Source organism: Dromiciops gliroides, chromosome 6 (genome assembly GCF_019393635.1).
Source record: "Dromiciops gliroides isolate mDroGli1 chromosome 6, mDroGli1.pri, whole genome shotgun sequence".
NCBI lineage: Eukaryota > Metazoa > Chordata > Mammalia > Microbiotheria > Microbiotheriidae > Dromiciops > Dromiciops gliroides.
Genome location: NC_057866.1, coordinates 110,934,913 through 110,955,780, shown reverse-complemented (window position 1 = coordinate 110,955,780; position 20,868 = coordinate 110,934,913). Strand labels below are relative to the sequence as shown.

The 20,868-nt window shown below is 42.7% G+C and overlaps 1 protein-coding gene across 2 annotated transcripts; it reads left to right on the top strand.

The window, feature by feature from the left end:
- The first annotated feature begins 235 nt into the window (after positions 1-235).
- Positions 236-20,047, top strand: TMEM9B (TMEM9 domain family member B). 2 transcript variants are annotated; one of them, XM_043973043.1, is made up of 5 exons: positions 236-420; positions 6,666-6,757; positions 12,446-12,554; positions 14,656-14,790; positions 18,896-20,047. In XM_043973043.1, the coding sequence occupies exons 1-5, from the start codon at positions 295-297 to the stop codon at positions 19,049-19,051; spliced, it is 618 nt and encodes a 205-aa protein (XP_043828978.1). In that variant the 5' UTR covers positions 236-294; the 3' UTR covers positions 19,052-20,047. The 2 variants fall into 2 exon arrangements, with proteins under 2 accessions (XP_043828978.1, XP_043828979.1); XM_043973044.1 differs by lacking the exon at positions 6,666-6,757 and having other exon boundaries at positions 292-420.
- The last annotated feature ends 821 nt before the right edge of the window (positions 20,048-20,868 follow it).

The following is a 20,868-nucleotide window of genomic DNA, read 5'->3' as shown; positions in this document are numbered from 1 at the left end:
TTATTATTTCAACGCAATAACCAATCACCATCTCCCAGAGGAGGAAGCACGCAGACAGACAGGGAGGTGATGGAGTCAAGAAGCAGGGGGAAGGAGGAGTTAAGGGAGCAACGGGCAGGGGAGGGAGGAGAAAGAGGGCGGAACTCCTTTTCACCGGACCCTTCGATCGGGGCATGCGTTTCTGAGGGAAGGCTTTCTCCAGAGGACACAGAGAGTCCCGTGACGCGTCGGCCTAAGCGGAAGTATCGGTGACGAAAGCGGAGCGGCGCCGGGGCCGGGCCGGACCGGGCCGAGATGGCGGCGGCGGTGGTGGCTGGGCAGACTGCGTGGAGCGGCTTCCTGCGGCTCTGCTTCGTGTTCGGCCTGTCCTTCCTGGCGCTCACCGGGCTGTTGCTGGTGCAGCTGGCGAACGCGGCCAAGGTGAGCGGCCATTAGGGCCGGGCGGGGGGAGGCGGTGGCTTCGTCAGAGAGGGAGGGGAAGGACGGCCCCGCCCCCCGGGGCCGGGGCCTGGTCCTGCGCCCCCTGCCCTGACGCCGGGGCCTGAGGAGGATCCGGTGTTAGGAGGCCGCTGCCCTCGGACACCTCTGTGGGGATGGGTCTTAACAGACCGTTGTGGGGGGAAGGGGGGGGGCTGACAAGGACACCCCCCCCCCATACCGGGCTGTCCTGAGGGAACTAGAGGTCGGAACTCCAGTCGTTCGGAGAGAAGTGAGCCTCAACCTTCAAGGTTTGCTCAGAGGAGGACACCGAGGCAGAGAGCGGTTAAAGGACCTGGGGCCGAGTTCGAATCCTGCCTCCACTCATCTTCTAGGAAGCTCAGGCCTTCCCCCTGGTCATTACCTCCTGTTTATCCTGTACGTATTCATTTACTTGTTGGTTCGGTCGTTAGATTTTAAGCTCCTTGAGGGCAGGGCCTGCCCTGGGCCTTTCTGTGTATCTCCAGCGCCTGGCACAGAGGGAGCCGTTAGTAAACGCTGGTCGATCGTTCCTGGGGACCCTGAGGAAGTCACTTCACCTCTCCTTGGCTAAAATGGGGGTGATGATAGCAGCTACCTCCCAGGGTGGCTGTGAGGACTAAGGGAGATCACATTTGCAAAACATTTTGCAAACCTTGAAACAGTTTATTATCATCGTTGTTTTATTGTTATCATTACTCAGGATCACACTAGTTACTGTAACCCATCCATTTGATCGATCAGTTAGCAAGTGTTTATTAAGCTTGTTATGTGCTGGGCACTGTGCTAGTGCTTTGGTCCTAACAAGACATGCCCCTGACGCTCCCTCCATTCCACACTGCACCCCATGCCAGGTCCTGAGGGGAGCCTCCACAAGGTGCTGGCCCAGTCAGGAGCCCCTGAAATCCCTGGCTGTGAAACCTTTGGTCATGGATCCCTTCCACTTATTTAAAAAAAAAAAAAGCCAGGTCCTGAAGGGCAGGCCTCCTATTTTCATACCTAACAAGGAGCATTCCCCCGCCCCCCACACACACACACACATGATGCCGACAGGAATCACTTCCCCCACCCCATTCCCACAATGCTAAGCCTTAAGGAGCCCCTGAAATCCCTAGACCAGATAGGGGGCTTCCCCTTGAAAGCTCCAGCCCTGACAACAAATACCACCAGATCCTGATTGGGTCCACCCTGTGGCTCTGATAGAAGTTCAGTCATCCCTAGACTTCTCTGAAGGTCACTAGTCCTGATAAGAACCCTTCCTTTAGTATATTCAGAAACTTCCCTTTTTTTTTTGACCCAACGCCATCATCCCTAGTCCTAACAGGAAACTGCACACACCTCCCCCAAACAAACAACAATTTGTGATCTTGATAAGGCATCTTCCTCTAAATACCAGCTCCCTTCAAACTGCTTGGCTCTTTCAGGACTCCTGTTATCCTTAGTCCTGATGATATTCCACCCCCACCCACCCCTACCTCCAAATGTGTGTCTTGACAGGCCTCCCACTCCATCATCCCAGGCCCTGGAGTAGCTCTACCACCTTACCAACACTGGGCCTTACCGAGACTTTCCGTGATATCTAGTCCCGACGAGACTTTCCCCTGAAATTTCTAGTTCTGATGAAGCCCTACTCCAAATACCAGGCCCTGGGGTTCCTGCCATCCCCTCTAACACTTAAGCCCTGGCAACATTTTCCTTATGGCTCCTCCACTTGCCCCCAACCCCTCTAGTAAATCCTTCTAATCTTGAGTCCTGACTGAAAGTTGCCCAAGCATTCAGGTCTTTACAGGAACCTTTTCCTAAAAATGATGGGTCTTGACAAGAGCCCCTCTCCTAAACCTTTTGGCCACCACAGAAACTTCCAAAACACCAGGTCTTGATAAAGACTTTCCCCCTATTTGGGGTCGTGGTAGTGGGTCCCCTGTAATATTTTGTCCTGGTGGAACCTGTTCCAAGAAACTGACCAGTAACCAAACCCTGGGCTCTGATAAGGGGATCCAAAACCCTCATTTCCTACAGGAATTATTGAAGGCCTCAGTTCTGACAGGAGGCTTTCCCCTTCCACTTCCACTCTCACTTTCTCCAAATGGTAAGTTGTGATGGGGACCTTCCCCCTTACAACTGGACAGAACCCCCTTCCACAATGACTTGGTCTGACTGGCTCTCTTGTAATCCTTAGTCCTAGGGAGGCCACCCTTTGAAACATGTAATCCTAACAATGCTACCCAAATACCAGGTTTTGATAGGAACCTTACCCTCCCAAACATGGGGGCCTGACAGATTTCTCCCCGTCCCGCCCCACCTTGGGTGGGTGGGGGTGTATGTATGTATGTGTAGGCCATGACAATCCTTTCCCTGCCAGTATCAGGCCCTGATGGGGGAGCCTTCTGTAATTCTTAGTCTTGCTAGTTGCCTCCCCTTCTGATAAGACCTGGCCAATGCAAAGGGCCCCCATATCCCCACTTCCTTCAGGGGGCAACCTTACATGACTTGCCACCCAAAATAATAGCTTCCAGCTCAGACAAATCCATCCTTACACCCACACCCTCCCCTTCCACTCCCATAGTAAGCTTCGAGTGGACGTGAAAAATACTGGATCTTGATGGGAACTTTCTCCTTTTGAGCACAGGAAACCCACCCATCCACCCTTTGTCTGTCATAGAAGCACGATGTCCCCACCCCACCACCCCCACTGGCACTAATGAGATCCTTCAAACACTGAACTCTACTCTCTATAGACCAGCTTCCCCACCTCTGAGTACAATCCTGTCAGGGAGCCCTCCCTAAAACCTAACTTGATTCCAGAAAACATTAGGTTTTTATAGGATCCTACCTTGGATACCTGTTGTTCTGATTGAATGATTCCCAATACCCCCTCCAGAAAAAAACCCTAGTCCTGATGACATGACTGTCCCCCGACCCCATTCCTACACACTTAAACTTGCTTCTTAATACCAGGCCCATTCCCTATCCCCAGTCTCCCTCAACCCCCGCCCCCCTACACACACACACACCCTCTCCCTTTCTTCCCTCCCTTTCATTCTCTTCTTTCCCCTTCCACCTCCCCCACCAAACTCCATAGTTCTGATAGGAAGGTTTTATAGAATCACAAAATTGTGGAATTGGAAGAGATCTTAGCTATCTAGTCCAGTCCCTACTGTAACATAGCCAGCAAGAGGTTACCTGTCCTCTGCCCAGACCTCCAGGAAGTGGGAGCCCACCACCTCCTAAGGCAGCGGACTGCTCTGTTGCTTATTTGAAAATGACCGATATTTTCCCATTTTGCCTCTGGACAGCTCCATCTGTTAGGCAGTTTTTTCAGGTGTCAAACCTAAATTTGCCTCCCTAAAACTTGTACCCTCTGTTCTTGGTTCTGCCTTGTGGGACCAAACACAATAGACATCATCCGTCTTCACACAGAAGATACTTAAGGACAGCTGTCATGTCCCCTGTGGGTATTCTTCATGCCACACATCTTCACTTGAGGGTCAGGGAAGTCATATGATTTTCTCATAGGTTAACTCTCCAAACATTTAGTGAGCACCCACTCTTTGCCAGGAACTTACTGAAGGTACAGAGACAAAACCAAAACAGCTTCTGCCCTCAAGGAGTTTAAGGACAGTCAGTGCAATACGGCAAATATACAAATAATAAGCACAAGAGAATTATTTTTTTCAAATCAATAAGAGTGTGGTAAGCACCTACTATGTGCCTGACACTATACTAAGTGCTGGGGATACAAAGAAAGGCAAAAAACAGCCCCTGCCCTCAAGGAGCTCACAATCTAATGAGGGACACAACATGCAAACTACAAATGAGATTTCACAGGATAAATTGGAGATGAAGAAGGTTGAATTGCCTATAATGTTTGTGCTTCCCAGACTTGCTGGTTGTGTGATCATGTAAAGAATCTCTTAGTCTGTTTACTTCTCTGTGAAATGGGATGGTAATAACCATCTCAGGTAGTTATGAGGATCAAATGGGCTTTACCCAAGAGAATTTAAGGAGGGTTACAGCACCAACAGTTGGGGAGAAAGGCTTCCATTGGAGGTAGCACCTTATTTGACCCTTGTAGAAAGCAAAAGTTCCTAAGATTCAGAAAGGAAGAAGCCATGCCTTTCCTGGAGTGGAGTACACCTGTGCACAGGTGCTAGTAGACTGCTGTGGCTGGAATTAGAATGTATGAAAGGAAGGTACTACGAGAGAAGGCAGGTTGAAGCAAAATCGTGCAGGGCTTTAGAGGTCATGCTGAGGAGTTTATATTTAAGCCTAGAGGAAGTTGAAAGTTAGTGAAGATTCTTGAGTATTGGGAGAATGAGGAGATCGCTTCTTTTAGGTTGCCAATGAGAAACTCTTACATTAACCAAGGTGAGAGGTGAACTTGGCCAGAACCGGGATAGTGGCTGTGGACTGATCAGTGCAAGATGTGTGGAGGTAAAATCTGTGGAACTTGGAAAAGGATTCTTCATGGTGGGCGAGGGCAAGGGCGAGAAAAAGTCAAGGAAGGGCATGTTAGAACAGGGACTTCAAGTGAAAGCAATTCTGCTACAGCCAATCAGTGAGCATTCATGAAGTGGCTCCAATGTGCCAGGCACTGTGTTCTGGGATACAGAAACAAAGAATGAAAGTCACCCCTCCCAAAGAACTTACATTCTGATGGAGGAAACAGCAAGTAAATATACAGGATGTCTCCAAAATCTTACTGCAGTTTTACATTTTAGTAGCTTAAAATTACCCCACCACTTTGGGGACTCCCTGTATTACAGAATAAATATAAGGAGAACAAATACAAGGTGGTTTGGGAGCGAAGGAACTAGCAGTTGAGGGGATCAAGATAAGGCTTCATGTAGAAAGTGGAATTTGAACTGTCTTAAAGGAAGAGAGGATCAAGGTAAGGAGGGAGGACATTCCTACCATAGGGATGGCTAATGGTTGAATTGTGTGAGGGGGAGAGAGACCAGTGTGCCTGGGTTGCAGAGTCCTAGAGGGGGAGTTGATCTAAATTGATTTTAAGGTTTTTTCTACTATCCCACAGTCTCATGTTACACCCCTTTGGATCCCTGGAAGAATGACTTCCACTCCTGTTTCCCCCATCTCAGGGCCTCTTTCCCCATCCCCAGCCCTCAATCCAAGACATTCTAACCTCTCCAGTGCTGTTGGCCTAAAGTTTCCTCCTTCCCGTTCTGTGGTGGATTATGTGGTTATCTCAAGTTGTACAGTACTCTCCTTTTTTTCATTTTCTGGTGCTTCTCTTTCCCCTCTGTCAATGCTCTCTCCCTCCTTACATTATGTACTTGCTGAGGCAGCCCATTCTATGGTTGCACAATTCTAATTGTGAGGGAGAACTTCCTTATGTTGACCTTATAGTCTTCTATCTTTGCTCTGTCTTCTTGGGCGTAGCGGAATAATTCCTCTTCAACATGACGGCATTGAAGATGTTTGAAGATTGCCTTTCCAGTCTCCTAATTGGCAGTAGCTTTCTTCTTGATCCTCTTTCCTTTGCCAGGACTTTGACCCTAATCCTAAGAGGGTCTCTACATCCTATATTCTTGTCCTTACACCAAATGGGTCTGCTGGGGAGAACTCTGATCTGTAGGGTATAAAGATTTTTGTTTTGTTTTGGTTTGGTTTGGTTTTTGGTTTTTGCGAGGCAATGAGGATTAAGTGACTTGCCCAGGGTCACACAGCTAGTACGTGTCAAGTGTCTGAAACTGGATTTGAACTCAGGTCCTCCTGAATCCAGAGCTGGTGCTTTATCCACTGCACCACCTAGCTGCCCCAGCATATAGGATTTTTAACTGTATTCTTCCCTTCCTGCTTGTATGTGGTATCCTTATTCACCAATATAGTTGTATTAGGCTTTCTTCTGGCTTTGATGAAAGAAGGAATTCACAATAAATTGGGCTGTAATGTGATCCATAAAAGTGGCTAATGATTGATAGATACCAGATGTTTTATAATAGCAATTGTATTATTGTAAAAAGAGATGAGTATCTTTTGTGCAAAGCTTTTAGGTGACAACTCAAATCAAACTCACTAGGAAAGAATTGAATTTTTAAAAAAGCAACACCCCATTCTTGGAGTTTTAAGTTCTTTCAGCAGTAGATACTTTGCAAAGTTTGTCCTCTTAAATATGATGCATATTAATGTTTTATAAAGCAGCATTTTGATGCATAATGCTCTGGACTAATTACCTGTTTTGGTTGCAGAATTTTGAGGATGTCCGGTGTAAATGTATTTGTCCTCCTTATAAAGAACATTCGGGATATATTTATAACAAGAACATAACTCAGAAAGACTGGTGAGTATTCTGGGCTGTTGAGCTAACTGAAATCTCTTTCCAAGATGCTTTTTACTGCCCTAGAATTACTGCCTAGTGTTGGCAGAATTTTTTCTTCTTCAGCAATAATCTAATCTTATCAGTCCTAGAAAATAGTCACAGTAAAAGCATTGATTGGATCTGGAGATGTCTGTTGGAAGTAAATGTAATAATGTTAGCTTGTGTATAGTGCTTTATGTTTACAAAGTGCTTTACATACATTCTTACTTAGTTCTTTCAACATACTGGTGCTCTAGGCTATAGAAGTAATCTTATCACCATTTCTAAGGTTCTGAGACTGTATTTACCTGCCCAAGGTCACACAGGTCATCTAACTGCAACTGGAATCAAGAGCTTCTCATTCTCAGTCCAGTGTCTGTCCTTCCTTCCTTCCTTCTTTCCCTCCTTCCTTTCCCCCCTTCTCTCTTTAGCATAGCCAAATTGAATTTACCCAAGAGTTGGGGTAAGGCCCCTAAAATGTTCATAATCACCTTCTGTACACTTCTCAGTGGATATGTAAAACCTTCCCTTGCCTCCTCCAGTTAGCTAAGCAGCTCTTCTTGGCTTAGATTAGGGTTCTCTACTACCTAGTAGGTCTTGATCTGCTGCTATTCATTATTGAACATTGGTGATTATTTAAAAAAAAAAAAAAACACTTCGGGGACTGCTGGGTAGCACAGTGGATAAAAGCACTGGCCCTGGATTCAGGAGCACCTGAGTTCAAATCCAGCCTCAGACACTTGACACTTAGTAGCTGTGTGATCCTGGGCAAGTCACGTAACCCTCATTGCCCCACCCAAAAAAAAGAACAAAAAAACCCCACCTTGAACTTCATTGTGTCATGTAACAAATTAAAACTAGTTGTCTGGTCTTTATAAAGAGTGTTGTGAGTTTTTTCTCTGTCTAGACGGTCTTCCCTTTAGGCCTGGTGTTTGGATTGGGATAGTTTGTTTATAGTCACTGTGAAAGAATTTCAGGAAACAAGTGCTTGGGGAAATTTTACCCTCTTATAGATAGGCTTCCATATAGCTAACATTCATTTGAGTTTGGAACTAAAGAAACAGCAAGGAAAATGCAGTAAGTTTAGAGGCAAAGCTGCAACCTTTCTGTTAGGATACAGTGTTAGAGGGGCATGATGAAAAGCGTGGGCCTGTGTCCTGCTTGGAGCTCTACCACATCCCTAAGCCCTATTTTCTTCATCTGAAAAATGAGGAGATTGAGTCATATCTATATCTTTTTGATCCCTTTTAGTTCTGTCATTCTGAAATTCTCTGGGTCTTCTATAAGTGTATATAGTTTGGGCACCAAAACCTTTTTTTTTTCTTTGTGGGTCAGTGAGGATTAAGTGACTTGCCCAGGGTCATACAGCTAGTACGTGTCAAATGTCTGAGGCTGGATTTGAACTCAGGTCCTCCTAAATCCAGGGCTGGTGCTTTATCTACTGCACCACCTAGCTGCCCCACCAAAAACTTTTTAATTGCCTACACAATGAAAACTGGCATATTGGATGGAGCTAGAATACTTATGTTCCAGTCCAGCCTCAGGCACATTCTAGCTGTGTGACTCATGGCAAGTTATTTAACCTGTTTCTGCTTCATCTGTAAAATGAGGATCATAATGGTACCTACCTCCTAGTAGAAGTGAGATATTTGTAAAATGCTTAGCACAGTGTGTGGTACGTGATAAGAACTTAATAAGTGCTTGTTTCTTTTAAGTCCGGTGCTTATTTTGAATTCTGTAAGAGCTGGCTGTTCTTTGCATCTCTGAAATAAGCATGTAGCTCTGTCACATCTTTGCTAAGTAGGCTTTTGTAAAGCCTCTTTTTCTTTCTTTTTTGTTTCATCTTAAATTGCTCCATATTATAGAATGACTTGGCTACACGTGTTTAGGCTTTATATCATACAGTCACTTTGTAATTTAAAAGAAGGCCAAAATTAATCTTTAATGTGTGCTGATAAATTATTCAGGCTATAATGGGCATTTACAATTAGTTTATCCAGACATGAGATCCACATCAGTAGCTACCTATTATTTGAATGATAAATGAACTTACCCTTCCTGTTTGCCCTATGTCCTTTCCCTGATTACCCTTGCTTTCGAGTTCAGATAGATTCTGTACATCACTCAGCCCTGGTGAGGGATACTATTGGGGAGAATCAGGAGATTTGACAGTAAGTCACTGAAAAGGGTTCTTTTGACTCTCTGGCCTTGCCATGGGCTGGTAAGCTTCCTTGATCCTGATTGAAAACACCTGGCTTCAGAAATTTAGGCAAGGTGTTGATGACCAAGGTGTTCTGAGACTTTGAGGAAAGAAGAAAGGTCACCGTTAGGGGGTGCAAAGGGCATTGGGAATGTGGTCAGAAGAACTGGATTGGAATCTCAGCTTTTTCATATGGAAAATGGTGATCATGCTTTCATTATCTGCCTCAGAATGTGAGAATCAAATATGATCATGTCATAGAATTAGGAACCTTTAACATCACCTTGGCAAGGGTTTTTAACCTATCTGGTTGTGGCTTGAAGCCAGTATCTTCCTCCTGCTGCCACTAGGTGGCATCGTTGTCTAGGTCTATAAGGTGCTCTAGGGCCCAGTTGAGAGAGCTGCTAAGGCCATGGCCCATTCAAACACATTCATTGCCTTCTGTGGTGGTCACCACTCAGCCCCTCTGACTTGGCTGGCTTTCTTCTGGACCTCCAGTGCCTTTGTATTGCTGCCGTCTGTCTTTTTCAGGAGGAACATTCGTCTCACCCTTTGGGGAGAGTGACTGGTTCTTAAGGCCACAAGAAGAGACATTGAATAGGAGAGCCATTGCTTTTCCTGATAGAGAAAAAAAAAAGAGTTAATACAGGCTTCTTCCTGGCAGTGTCTAGTGAATGGAATTATCCTCTGTACTTCCTGCTATGTCACTTGTTAGAGAAACAGCCCCGACAAGACAAAAGACTCTCTCTCAAACTTTGTGTGATACAGTTCAGATCACTTGTCATGGTATCTCAATTATTACATTATATTTGAACTTTAAAGTTGTTTGAAATAAATAGACCAAAGGCAGGCCTTAGAAATCCCTTTGCTTTACTTTCATTGTCATGGATTTGGCCTGTACCAGTATTTGTGCCACACACAGGCATTCATAGGGCTTGTCTTAGGTGACCAACTCTTCTACCAACATGGCCTGCCAAAATATCTCTTCTATGGCCTACCTCTGTTCAGAATGCCACTTCAAGATTCTGGCCTTTAGTTGAGGGAAGTGTCTTCCAGGTATACGTTGTTGAAAGATACTGTGTATTCTCTTAGGTAGAGTGGGGTGGAGGGGAATGTTAACATTGAAAGCTTTGTCAGTGACAGACTTTGGTAGGATTGGGTTGATTGTCTTTTAGTGTGAGAACTAGCTTATAATATTCACCATTTCTGTAGTGCTTTGAGGTAGGTAGCACAAGTATCTTTTCCCTGTTTTGCAGAGGACTGAGGTTTGATTTTAGTGATTCACCGGAAACCACAACTAGTAAGTGCCCACGCTGAGACTTGAATTCAGGCTCTTTAGACTTCCACATGTAGGGGTTTGACTTCCATACCACTCTTTCTGGGGGAAAAAAAGTAAAATAAAGATAAATTGTGTTGGCTATTATGGAATATCTCTCCCTTCCTCTTTCTTAGTTGGCTAGAAGCTACTTAAGGGATTTTTTTTGGTCTTTTTATCTACCACCTCTAGTGCAGTCAGACATGTAGTAGGCACTTATTTAAATCCTTGTTGAATTGAGCTGATTGAGATTGCTCTGTCATTAGGCAGAGTTTAGGAAAGATATGCTAACCTCGGTTTTTCATCCTTAACAGGAAGAAATCCTCCTGAATGGTTCAGAGGCCAAAATGGAAACGAATTGTAAAGTGCTAAATAAATATAAAGGGTTCAGGACTGCTGATCACATTTTTGTAGTGTTTTAAGCTTTTCTGTTCCTTTCTCACAATAACTAGTATTGTAACCATTCCTGCTGCCATTTTCTGGGTGAGGAAATTAAGGCTTAGAAACCCGAAGTGACCTGCCCAGGGTTTTATAGCTAGTAAACTATAGTATCAGAACTCAAATCCAGGTCTTTTGTTATGAGAGAGAGAGAATGAGAGACACTGGGCAGCTGGGTTGAAGTCAACATATGAACACTGGTGGCATAAGAGAGAAAATCACAAAAATAATTGGGAGGTGTCAGAGACAGACTTTGCTGACAGTGCAACACAGCCACCACCAGTCCAACTTTGGGTGGACATATAATAAATTTTAGCTGACAGAGAAATTATTTGAATGTTCCCTAGAATTGTCTCCTCCCTAGGAAGATGTTCTTTGATAGGCTTTTTTAATTAAGAGAAGCACTTAATGTGTGATTTTTTTTCCATGTTGATTCTCTAACCACATAGTAGGCTTAATAACATCAGAAGGCATTCAGTTCTGAGAGGCGGATTTTGATGATTTAGGCATATTTTTAGAAGAGAACAAATCAGTGCTCTCAGAAGCATTTCCTGTGAATCACTTTAAAACATATTCACTGACTGATTGAATGAATAAAACAAATTAAGTGTTTCCTGAGTCACAGGTGGCCCTGTGCTAAGCTCCAGAAGCCTACATTCTAAAAGGAAAGACAGCACATGTAGTAGAGAGGTAACCACAGAAGAGAGGGGAGGTCAAAGAAAGGTAGGGGAGATGACTGGATGAGGGAGGGGGTGGAAGCATAGGCTGGTGAATGATGAAGGCCAGAACTGGTGGACTAAGTGGGTTTGTTTTCATACACTCAGTCACCAGTTAGTAGGCTAGTGCTCTAGATTGGGAGCTCCAAAGATGAGTGGACTTATTTACCCAGGGCCTGGGGCTGAGGATTCAGGAAGAACCAGGCATCAGGTCAGCAGCAGCAAGAGCAGATGGTGAGATTACCCAGATGATGGTACTGGATGTTTACTGGATGGGAGGTAAAGCTAAAGCAAAACAAAACACAAAAAAGGAAACTTTTTTTTTTTTGGTAAGGCAATTGGGGTTAAGTGACTTGCCCAGGGTCACACAGCTAGTAAGTGTTAAGTGTCTGAGGCCAGATTTGAACTCAGGTCCTCCTGACTCCAGGGCTAGTGCTCTATCCATTGTGCCACCTAGCTGCCCCTTAAAGCTCTTTTACTAGAGAACTGAGCTCAAATGAGCAAGTTCAAATATGACTATGCTGATCTCTGTTTAACAGTCTTATACCACAGTTGTTTGTGAGTAGAGAGTCGATACTCATTCACACAACAGGCAAGAGCTGAACTCAGTGGCCTCTCAGATCCCTTCCAACCCTGAGTTTCTGTGATTTAGCTGTTCATACTTGAGCCTTGTAAAAGATACATTAGTACCTTGGTAAAGGGCAACTTAATTTGGCTCTATCCCTCCCTTGTAATGAATTGTTAAATTTTACTGATGTCGTATCTCCAAACTCTTCTTGAAAAAGAGATTTTGTTTTGTTTTACCTTGTTGGTATGCTCCTTGCAGGGGGGATTAGATTTAATGACATCTGAGATTCCAGGATTCTGTGATGTTTTCATGTAACTTCTCTTAATTATGGCTTTTTTTTTCTGAATTTCAGATAGTTTTGCTCCTGGATGCTTAGCTAATCAAACCAATTTTAAACATCATTTTAATTTTCTTTAAAACTTTTCTCCTGCAGTGATTGCCTGCATGTTGTAGAACCTATGCCAGTCCGGGGACCTGATGTGGAAGCTTACTGCCTGCGTTGTGAGTGCAAATATGAAGAAAGAAGTTCTGTCACAATCAAAGTAAATTTCCATTTTTACTGTTCAGAGAAGCAACAGAGAGGCTTCCAAAGAGCAGTCAGATAACAGGCAGTGGTCGTGGACTCTGGGCTCCAGTCCTGGCTCTGCTACTCATTACTCCAGTGACCCAGGGCAAATCCCTGTCCTCATTTGTTATGTAGGAGCACTAACTCTGCCTTTACTTACATTCCAAGGCTGTTTTAGGAATCATATGAGATGACAAGTAAAAGCATTTTGAACATTGCAAAATACAGTACCATTGTAAGGTATTGCTATCGATGTTAGTTAGGGCCTCGTGGTTTCTGACCCAAACAGACACTTGGGAATTTTAACTTCCTTAGCTAACATCTTACTAGTCACTTAGCTCTCTCATCATTCCCTTCACAAGTAAATTGAAACTAGCCTGCTACCTGTGCACCATAGGTGATTCTTTGTGGATTAATTAGCTAACGTTAGAAGAATGTGTGAGCTGCCACTAATTTGTTGTGGAGAAAGTGTGTAATTAGCACATTTCAGAAAGCTGATGTATGTCATTTCAGTTCATATATATGTATATATATATCTCTATGTATTCTATGAGCTGTAATTAAATCCCTTTTCTTTCTTCCCACTCCCTCAAAGCTGAATAATGTAACCAAAACTAAAAACATTTAATGTAGTTTTTTTCTGGGTTTAGATACCTATTTTATGCTGCTAGGCTTACTTAAAGCTCTCTCTAATTTGACCACTTTTCTAGATCTTAAGATTTTCCTTATATTTTTAAACTATAAGGTCCTCTCTCTGGTGACCTAGAGTCATTTCCTACTACTACCCAAATTCAATACTGGATGTTTTGCCGTGGAGACTGACTGGCCCAGTCTCCTCTATTGTTTACCTATATTACTTAATGCCAGTCAGTGTTTAGTACAGTGCATTCCTCCATAAAGCCCTGCATTGTTGCTTCAGAATGGTGTGGTTACCCTTGATTCTTGAAGGCTTCACAAATAGAGCATAAGGTAATAGGCCCAATCAAACTGACAGACCAGTGACAGACTGTGTATTTGTTTTCCTCAGACCAGTTTGGCTAATTTGCCAATTTGGCCAAAGAGTGATCAAATTTCTAGCCGCAGCAGCTCTTCAAAACCATCTCCTAGAGGGTTGGCTGTTTGTGTTGATAGAAGGAGAAACCACTCTGAGGAAATTACAGAGCTTTGAAGAGTGAAATAGGAGTAATACCTTAGCCCAAGAGGACTGTTTAAGCCCCTTTCAAGGCAGGCACAGCCTCTGTGGGCCTGGGTGGCCATCTCCTGCTGAGAGGCAGTTCCTGCCTTAGGAACTTTTCCCACTGGATGGGATGCAGAAGAACCCACTGACTCAGCTTATACAGCAGGTAATTGTGCTATGTAGAAACCAGTCCACACTGAGAGAATATGGCTCAAGGCTCCCAAGATTCTCTCATATCTGGATTTTTCTATATCATGAAAGTGGTAACACATTTATCTAGTGCTTTATAGATTAATGTACACAGTCCCCACACCTGCCATGAGATCAGTCATGTTTATGTTGTTTGAGCCTCAGAAGTTCCATGGCTTGTGCAGGGTTCCCTAGCTGGTACATGGCATGGCTGTCCCTCAAGTCCCTGTTTCTCATCTCCATGGCCAGTACTCTTCACTCTACCCAACTGTCTCCAGGCTGCATTGTTAGAATTGAGAGTTACATTTTGTACAAAACCTAGTGATATTGACCTTTAACTTGGGGACATGAAATCAGGGATGTTTGTGTGCAGGTGGAAAAAAAAAGGGTTATTTCAGTGGCAACTGAAATTAACAGTAGGTATATATGTGATGTTTGGAGTCCTTGAGAAATGTTTGCTGGCCAGGGACAAAATGGTTTCTTTCCCTTTTTTCCCCTCAGTTGATACTTTGTGAAGAATTTAGTTTGTTTCTTATACTAGAATTTCCTTGAGTTAAAGGACCCTCTCAAGGTTGATTAGATCCCAGTGTTACTGATATATTTGATACATGGGTCTTCACAGCTACATTTTCACTGACTTTGTTGATGTATAAAACCGTGGGGTTTTTTTGTTGTTTCTCAGAGATGTAATATATTTTCTGTTTGCCTTCAGGTTACAATTATAATTTATCTGTCTATTCTGGGCCTGCTTCTACTGTACATGGTATACCTTACACTTGTTGAGCCTATTTTGAAGAGGCGTCTCTTTGGACATTCCCAATTGATCCAAAGTGATGATGATGTTGGGGTAAGTTAATAGTTCCTCTGAACTATCCATGTTCAGCTGGATAATTGCTGTCAAATAATTGACAACAAATATATTTATGTAATAAGATATAATTAATACATTATGACATGTTATGATTAAGATGATCATCAAGCATTTATTAAGTACTTATTGTGGGTCAGAAACTATACTTAGTGCCAGGAGCTTAATTCACATTTTGTCGTTAAAACTTAAGTTGTAATAAGTTTTTTCCTGAGAAAGTTGTTCTATCCAAGGAGGTATCATGGTTTGAGAATATCTGTTCTCACTGCTTTTTAATCTTTGTATATTGTATAGAGTTCAGGTATTTTCCACCAGATCTTTACAGATTAATAAACGAACTTAAAGAAGACAAGCAAACAAGTTCCAGATCTCTGCCCTCTTTAATGACAGCTAAAGCAAGGGCCTATTTGCCATCTCTCCACAATTCTATTGAAAAAGATACTGAGAGATGATGGGCTAACAATCAGACTGAGGGGCACATTTTTGAACACTACTAATGTGAAATCAACTATGCTCACTGATTATAAGTTTTATGTTTCATTCCGTTTTCCAAGCAGGGAGGGGAGATAGGATGAAAAGAAAGGCTTGATAATTGGGGGGGTAAGAGGGAAATACCAACAATAAACATGTTTTTAAGAAGAAAAGATACCAGAAGCCCTTTTTTCCCCTTCTTCCATGCACCTCATGGCCAGCTCCTACTTCCCAGCTCCAGCCCTTGCACTTAGCATTGCCTGCTCCTTCAGAGGCACCAAGAGGATTTTGTGAAATCATCTATTTTGCGGTGAAGAGGTTGTTTTCTGAAGAAGGGCATCCTTATGACTCGAGAGGATCATGACTCCATGTTGCATTAGAGCTCTTACCTTTTGATTTCAAACCCATTATGAATGTCCTTTGTTAATGCTTAAACGTGTCAAGATGGGGCCTGCACTTGATGCCTTTCCAGCTTGATAGGAGCTGCTGTGCTTCTGTTGGCCTGGCTCCCAAGAAGCCTGAGCTACTTCTGTACTTGATAAAGCAGAAGAGTAGGATTTGTCTGGAGAATAAAGCTGTGAGATGTTTAAAAACAGCTTTAATTCTAAAACTCTTTTGAAAGTCTTCATTGAAAAACATTTAATTTACTCAAACTCAGGTTTCCATCTAAACTTTTTTTTTATTAATTAGCAATATTAAACCAGGGCACAAGTCTGACAGTGAAAGTTGGGAAGCTCTGAGCAGGCGGTTAGTCTGTATTTACTATATCATATAACCATGACACATCATGAGTATTATCAAAGCATTACGTTAAAACCTGTTTTGTATTTATTGTAATTTTATCAGGTATAAAAGAACAGGCTTATAAGAAGAGTGAATTTCTGTTTGTGTTCTACAGGCATCTATGGCTTTAAGCAACCAGTTCAGTCTTGTTCTGATAGTTGGGGAGACTAAAAGGATTACCGAGTTTGTTTTGTTCTGTAGAATTTGTTCCTTAAGAAAATTTTCCCCTATCTTGATAAGTTGTTAGGGATGGAAGCTGAGAGGTCCTCTGCCTCTGATAGTGTATATGTGCCCCTTCCTCCTACCTGTATTTATATTTAAACAAGCCCAAGTCATAGTATTTTATATACAGAGTTTATTCTTCATATTACTGCTGTGACCTTTAAGTACCCATTTATCCATGAGCACAGTTGTTGTATTTGGAGCAGAGATGGTGCTAGTGGAAAGCTGGGAGGCCTGAGTTTTAGTGTCTGCTCTTTAACATGCTCTGCAGTATGGGGCTTAATTAGCCTCTGTGGGACCTTAAGAGAACAGGAGCTGTGTTCTTTTGATTGTTATCATATTCCTGATCACCTACTAGAGAGCTCAGCACATTGTGTTAACAATGAAGAGAACTCACACTTACTGAGGGCTTTACAAAGCACTTTCCTTACTCCCCTCTGAGACAGGCATACATGTATGTTATGGATGGGGAAACAGATGCTCAGCAAGACCCTCAGTACCCAGGGTCACCCAGCTGGTAAGGCTCAGAGCCAGGGAGCCTGCCTAGTATTCTTTTCATTATACAACACTATCTTAGGGAATGAATGAAGTCATAGGTACTATGGTACCTATGTACCTAGGTACTGGGAATACAAAGCCAGAAAAAATTGCTCGCCTGCAGAGAGCTTACATTCTTTTGGAGAACAGAGGCAGGGAGAGAATATAACTTGTAAAGAAAGGAGGTGTAATTGCTTCTATGAAACGGGAGTCCCTAGTTCCTTAGGAACAGCATCATCATCATCATCAATGTTTACATTGTGCTTTAAGCTTTGAGAACACTTTGTAGATGATTTCATTTTATTCTCCCAGTGAAATGGGTGCTATTATCATGCTCACTTAAAATGAAACTGAGGGGCAGCTAGGTGGCACAGTGGATAGAGTACCGGCCCTGGAGTCAGGAGTACCTGAGTTCAAATCCGGCCTCAGACACTTAACACTTACTAGCTGTGTGACCCTGGGCAAGTCACTTAACCCCAATTGCCTCACTAAAAAACAAAAACAAAAAAAATGAAACTGAAGTCTGGAGGTGAAGTGATTTGTCCAGGGTCACACAGCTAAAAAGTGCCTGAGGCAGGATTTGATCCTGGATGGTCCTAACTCCACATCTGCTAACTCAATTATCTGCTACACAGCCTAGCCTCCCTTTTAGGAAGGCTTTATGTCACTGTAATATGGTGGGGTTTGATTACAGGGTACTAACGATATTACAAAGCAGCATTAGATAGAAATATGCATATAGTGAAGGAAGAGGATTATGGGGGTTCTCTGGGGGCCATGGGGAAGGAGCTATTGTTGAAAAGGCATTGATGCTTTTGACATTTTTAAAGAACATACCATGTTATTAAAACAAAGTCAGGCATCATAAACATTTTGTTGTATAGTTTTTTGCAACTTCTTCATTCATACTCCAGATATGTCTAGTACTTGAGATTTTTCAAATGGACTTAAAAGAAAAATTGTCTTTTTTCTCTGAAGGCTAAAGTCTGGTTTAGGGAAAGGCATGACTTGTGACTTGGATTTTATATTGGCTGAGCTCTTGGGAAAGGGATCCAGGAAAGGCCAAACAAAGCGATCAATGACAAGTGAAGGCTTTTGTCATTTAGGCAGCTGTGTTTATGTTTTATTTTTAGAGCATTTAACACAATTCTTTCCAGTGTAATGACTATAAACACCCTGTTGGGTAGGTTTACTTTAGCTTTTCCACCTAGAAACCTTGTATACCACCCCAGCCCTCAATCATCAGGCTAACATGGATACTATTGGGTTTTTAGTAATATTTTAGTTTATTCTACAGGGAATATTAAAAATCTGGTGAGACTCTTGGTAGAAATTGAGGCAAATCCCTGTGTCCTGCATTCCTTTTGAAATTGAAAGCCTCTCATAAAGGTGGCCAACTTCTAAAGTAGGAAGGGCTTTCAGATTTTTGCTGTTAGAGAACTAGTTCACCTGGAGGGAAAAATAAACACAGATAAGGCATATCAAATTATTTCCCTGGGCAAATACAAGTCTTGGTTGCCACTTGACCAACTCTGAATAAGTTGACATCTGGGTTAAAGCCCTACCTTTATCACAGAACCACTGTATAATAATGGCCAAGCCACCGAATTTCTGTGTTCCTTAATTTCTACAGTGGTAAAATGAAAATGCTGTTGATGTGAGCATAGGCATTTTTTCCATCAACCCTTAGGGAAGCATCTCTTATCTGTATTTACTAATACAGGAATGTCTTGACTTCTTTTCTTGAGAGAAGTCTTTCTGCCTTTACCCCTGGGAAATGGGACCTCCCAGAGCTCCTAATCTTCATCAGTTGTGAGCCACCCTGCTACCATAATTAACCTCCCCCTTCTAGTGTGAAAACAATAATGGAGGTTCTTGGTTCTTACTTGTGAGATCTGTATAGGCTCATGTGTGTTTGTGTTGAACTGTTTGTAGGACAGGCTCAATGTTGATTGAGAGGTTCATGCACTGCCTAGATTTATGAATGTGCATGGCATGCAGTTCCCTGTTTGTATGTTTCCACCATTGGTTGATTCTTCCCTTTCCCTCTTTTCCATTCCTGGACTTGTAGGATCACCAGCCATTTGCAAATGCCCACGATGTGCTAGCCCGATCCCGAAGCCGGGCTAACGTGCTCAACAAAGTGGAGTATGCCCAGCAACGTTGGAAGCTTCAGGTTCAAGAGCAGAGGAAATCTGTGTTTGACCGGCATGTGGTCCTCAGTTAATCTGGAATCCAGTGCCAACGTGGCTGGAAGGAAGGAAGGTGGGCTGGAAAAAACTGCCCATATTTTCCTGATTTTTTTAAACCGCTGCTGAGAGATTTCACTAAACGTCCTGGATGATTCAAAACTGGAAGCAGAGGGGGAAACAAGCTTTTTTTAATTTAAAAAATAAAAAGTATAACTGGAAAAATTTTAAAGCACATGTCTCAGAAGCCAAAAAGCCACAAACAGTTCTTTCTGGCTTTTCCTAATGAAGCTAAATCTACCTATGAATTACCTTGAGATCCTTTCTCTCTGGCAGACATTCATTTCCTTCTGCACTCCTTCATTACCTTAATTCTAACATATTTTTCAAGACAATTTTCACACTCTTTGTGTGTAGGGGGAGGGAAATACAGCTTTTACATGACACTTTATTTCATGGACTTTTGTAAATAGATGTTTCCTATTGTATTTTTGTGCTTGGTCTCATTTTCAGTGGAGTCAGACTCTGCTGGAAATGTTGACTTGCTCAGTTGATTTTGTGCACTGACTGTATCCTAAGCAGATGATTGGCTTTTGGCAACACTTGGTAAGTTGACTGTGAAATATTGCTGACAGAAATGCAGATTTACTTCAGTACTGTGATGTAGATAAACTCTCCAGTCTAATGCAGAGCATTCTGGGATGGGATGGCCCATTGCTAGTTTTCTCAGTGACTGAACAAATGGTGTTGGTGTATGTGGTTTTTCTTACCCTCTTCTCATGGCCTTAGGGAAAAAGCCTCAAGATTTGGAAACCATGTGATAAAGAAATCCATCTTTAAAACTGAAGCCTCCCTGAATCGGTGGCTTTTGCACATTCTTCAGTGTTTCCAGTCATCTTGAGAGGTGGCTGGTGGCCTTTGTTGTCTGTCTTTGAACTGTAATTAAGGTCCTGGACAGTTATTGGATAACTGGCTCTTTACTTTCTACATCCTCTCTGGAATGTAACAATAAAAATTAATTTTTGAAAAACCCACCCCCCGGTGTCCTTGACTTGTAGTTCCCTTTCTTTTCCTGTTCCTAATTATAAAATTTGTATAAAAAAGGGAAATTCAACTCAGTATAAAGGAGAACATTATCACAATTAGAACTATCTAAGAATAGTCAGCTGCTTTGATACTAGATGAATTCCCTCTTGCTGAGAAAGTTCAAGCTAATCAGGAAGATTTTGTCATGAATGTTGTAAAGGGGATTCAGAATGGTCACTTTTTAATAATGGTCAGTATGATCCTGTTTTGTCTAACAGTACCAAGTATAAGTAAATGCTTTTAGTTTAGACCAATAGGTAGGTCATGAGAATTGTGTTTTAAAATGCTAACATAAAAAACCATTATGGCCAGAAATATACAGCTTTAGGTCAGTAATGCATCCCTTTTGTGAGTGTGATGTTCCCCATGTAACTTGTGGCTCAGAACTTCCCTGGGCTGTCATGGCCCCAGGATTGGCTTAAGTGCTAAGAACTGAATTTGGCTTGTTTAAAGTGCTCCACTAGGGGGCTTCAGTTCCCCAGCAAGCATTAGGCCAGCAATAAATACTTACATAAAGAATAGGCTTATTAAAAGGCATGCAAAGAACGGAAAATCTATTTTCATCCAAGTCTGGTTATAACAAAGGAATAATTATAAACCACCTTCTGATGAATACCATTGTCTTCCTTTCCCTGGCCCCCCCTCTACTCCCACGCTGGAGGTTGAATCACAATTCCCACAAAATTCAAGGGACAAACTAGTCCACCAGACAAACTCGAGTACTGATAAAAGTGGGTCTGTCCACTGTCAGCTGACCCACTTTTCTTGT

What these genes read in the sequence shown, in the direction of transcription:
- TMEM9B (XM_043973043.1), top strand. Translation starts at nt 295, where the DNA reads ATGGCGGCGGCGGTGGTGGCTGGGCAGACTGCGTGGAGCGGCTTCCTG. An exon ending in AGCTGGCGAACGCGGCCAAG is followed by an intron (nt 421 to 6,665) that starts GTGAGCGGCCAT and finishes TTTTGGTTGCAG; the next exon opens with AATTTTGAGGATGTCCGGTG. An exon ending in AACATAACTCAGAAAGACTG is followed by an intron (nt 6,758 to 12,445) that starts GTGAGTATTCTG and finishes TTTCTCCTGCAG; the next exon opens with TGATTGCCTGCATGTTGTAG.